The sequence below is a fragment of the Propithecus coquereli genome, unplaced genomic scaffold (assembly GCF_000956105.1).
Source record: "Propithecus coquereli isolate 6110/MARCELLA unplaced genomic scaffold, Pcoq_1.0 Scaffold2, whole genome shotgun sequence".
NCBI lineage: Eukaryota > Metazoa > Chordata > Mammalia > Primates > Indriidae > Propithecus > Propithecus coquereli.
This window is the reverse complement of record NW_012144966.1, coordinates 12,048,025-12,049,149: the sequence shown is the minus strand read 5'-3', so window position 1 is coordinate 12,049,149 and position 1,125 is coordinate 12,048,025. Positions and strand designations below refer to the sequence as shown.

At 51.7% G+C, this 1,125-nt stretch overlaps 1 protein-coding gene across 1 annotated transcript in view; it reads left to right on the top strand.

Moving 5' to 3' along the window:
- The first annotated feature begins 420 nt into the window (after positions 1-420).
- The window catches only part of OTUD6B (OTU domain containing 6B), a 39,797-nt gene continuing 39,092 nt past the window's right edge, over positions 421-1,125 (top strand). Inside the window, 1 exon segment of the mRNA XM_012643540.1 lies at positions 421-687. Coding sequence (XP_012498994.1) covers positions 513-687 — 175 coding nt within the window. The 5' untranslated portion in view covers positions 421-512.

Here is a 1,125-nt window from a genome sequence, read left to right as displayed (position 1 = left end):
GAGGAGGCATTTTCTCGATTACTTAGCGGTTCTTTCTTCTGAACTGCGGTATTACGACCTTAAAAACAAGAAACATAACTTAATTCCCTGCATCCCAAAGATTCCCATTAATAATTATCGACGGTTTTATTAAAATGTTTTATTTTTCTTTCTTACCTTTTCAGTAGCTCTTCTTAGCAATAGGGACCCAAAAAGAAGATTAAAAGAGGACTTCCGAAGCACCGAAAGAAATAACCGTCCAAAATGGTTCCCGTTACGTCATCTCTGCGCGCCTTACGACAGGGCGCGTAGCCTTGGGCTCTGGTGCGCTAGCCAATCGCGAAGCTGCAAACTCCAGCCGGCTCAGCCGCACCTCCACGCGCCCTTTCGTTCCTCCCCCGTCTCCCCGACCCATCAGAGCAGGGGCACGGTAGTGCGCACGCGCAGCATCACATTCAACTTTCCCCTTATTCCAATGGCTCGGCTTAGATGTGGTGCCGCCTTGAAGGCGGGACTGGGTCTAGTCGGGGCCAATGGCGCCCCGGGTGAGGGTTGAGGGGTGGAAGGTGCCGGCTAGCCGGTGGTGCAAGTTTCTTCCAGCTCGTGCGCTGGGCTACCTAGTAGACATGGAGGCCGACTTGACCGAAGAGCTCGATGAGGAGGAGCAGCTAGTGAGAAGGCATCGCAAAGAGAAGAAGGAGTTGCAAGGTGATGGGGAAGGAAGTGGGAATCTAGAAACTGCCCAGACCCAGGGAAGGGCGCGTGGCGGGTCTCTTCTGGGGAATAAGGGGCAACTTATCTGGATTCTCCTAGACTTTTCCAAAGTAGCAAATGGTCTCTTCTTTTCCGTCTTCCCTGCACCAGCGGCCTCTTAATTCCCCAGCCTTCGGAGGTTTCCTCATCTGAGACCTGCTGCGTAGCCACTATCCCGCGCCGCAGGCCGGGTGCGGATGTTTGAGAATACCTCAAAGTCACGGGTCGTGGACCCAAGCTGGTTCCCTCGCAATCCCCTTACGCCTCCCTTTCCTATTCCTTCCCCATTTACTGATACTTGACCCTAATGGGTACATTTTAAATTGCCTCATCTTAGTTTTGAGGGCCCAGAAGGGATGCTTGAAATATTTAAAACTTGCTTCAGTTTTTTTT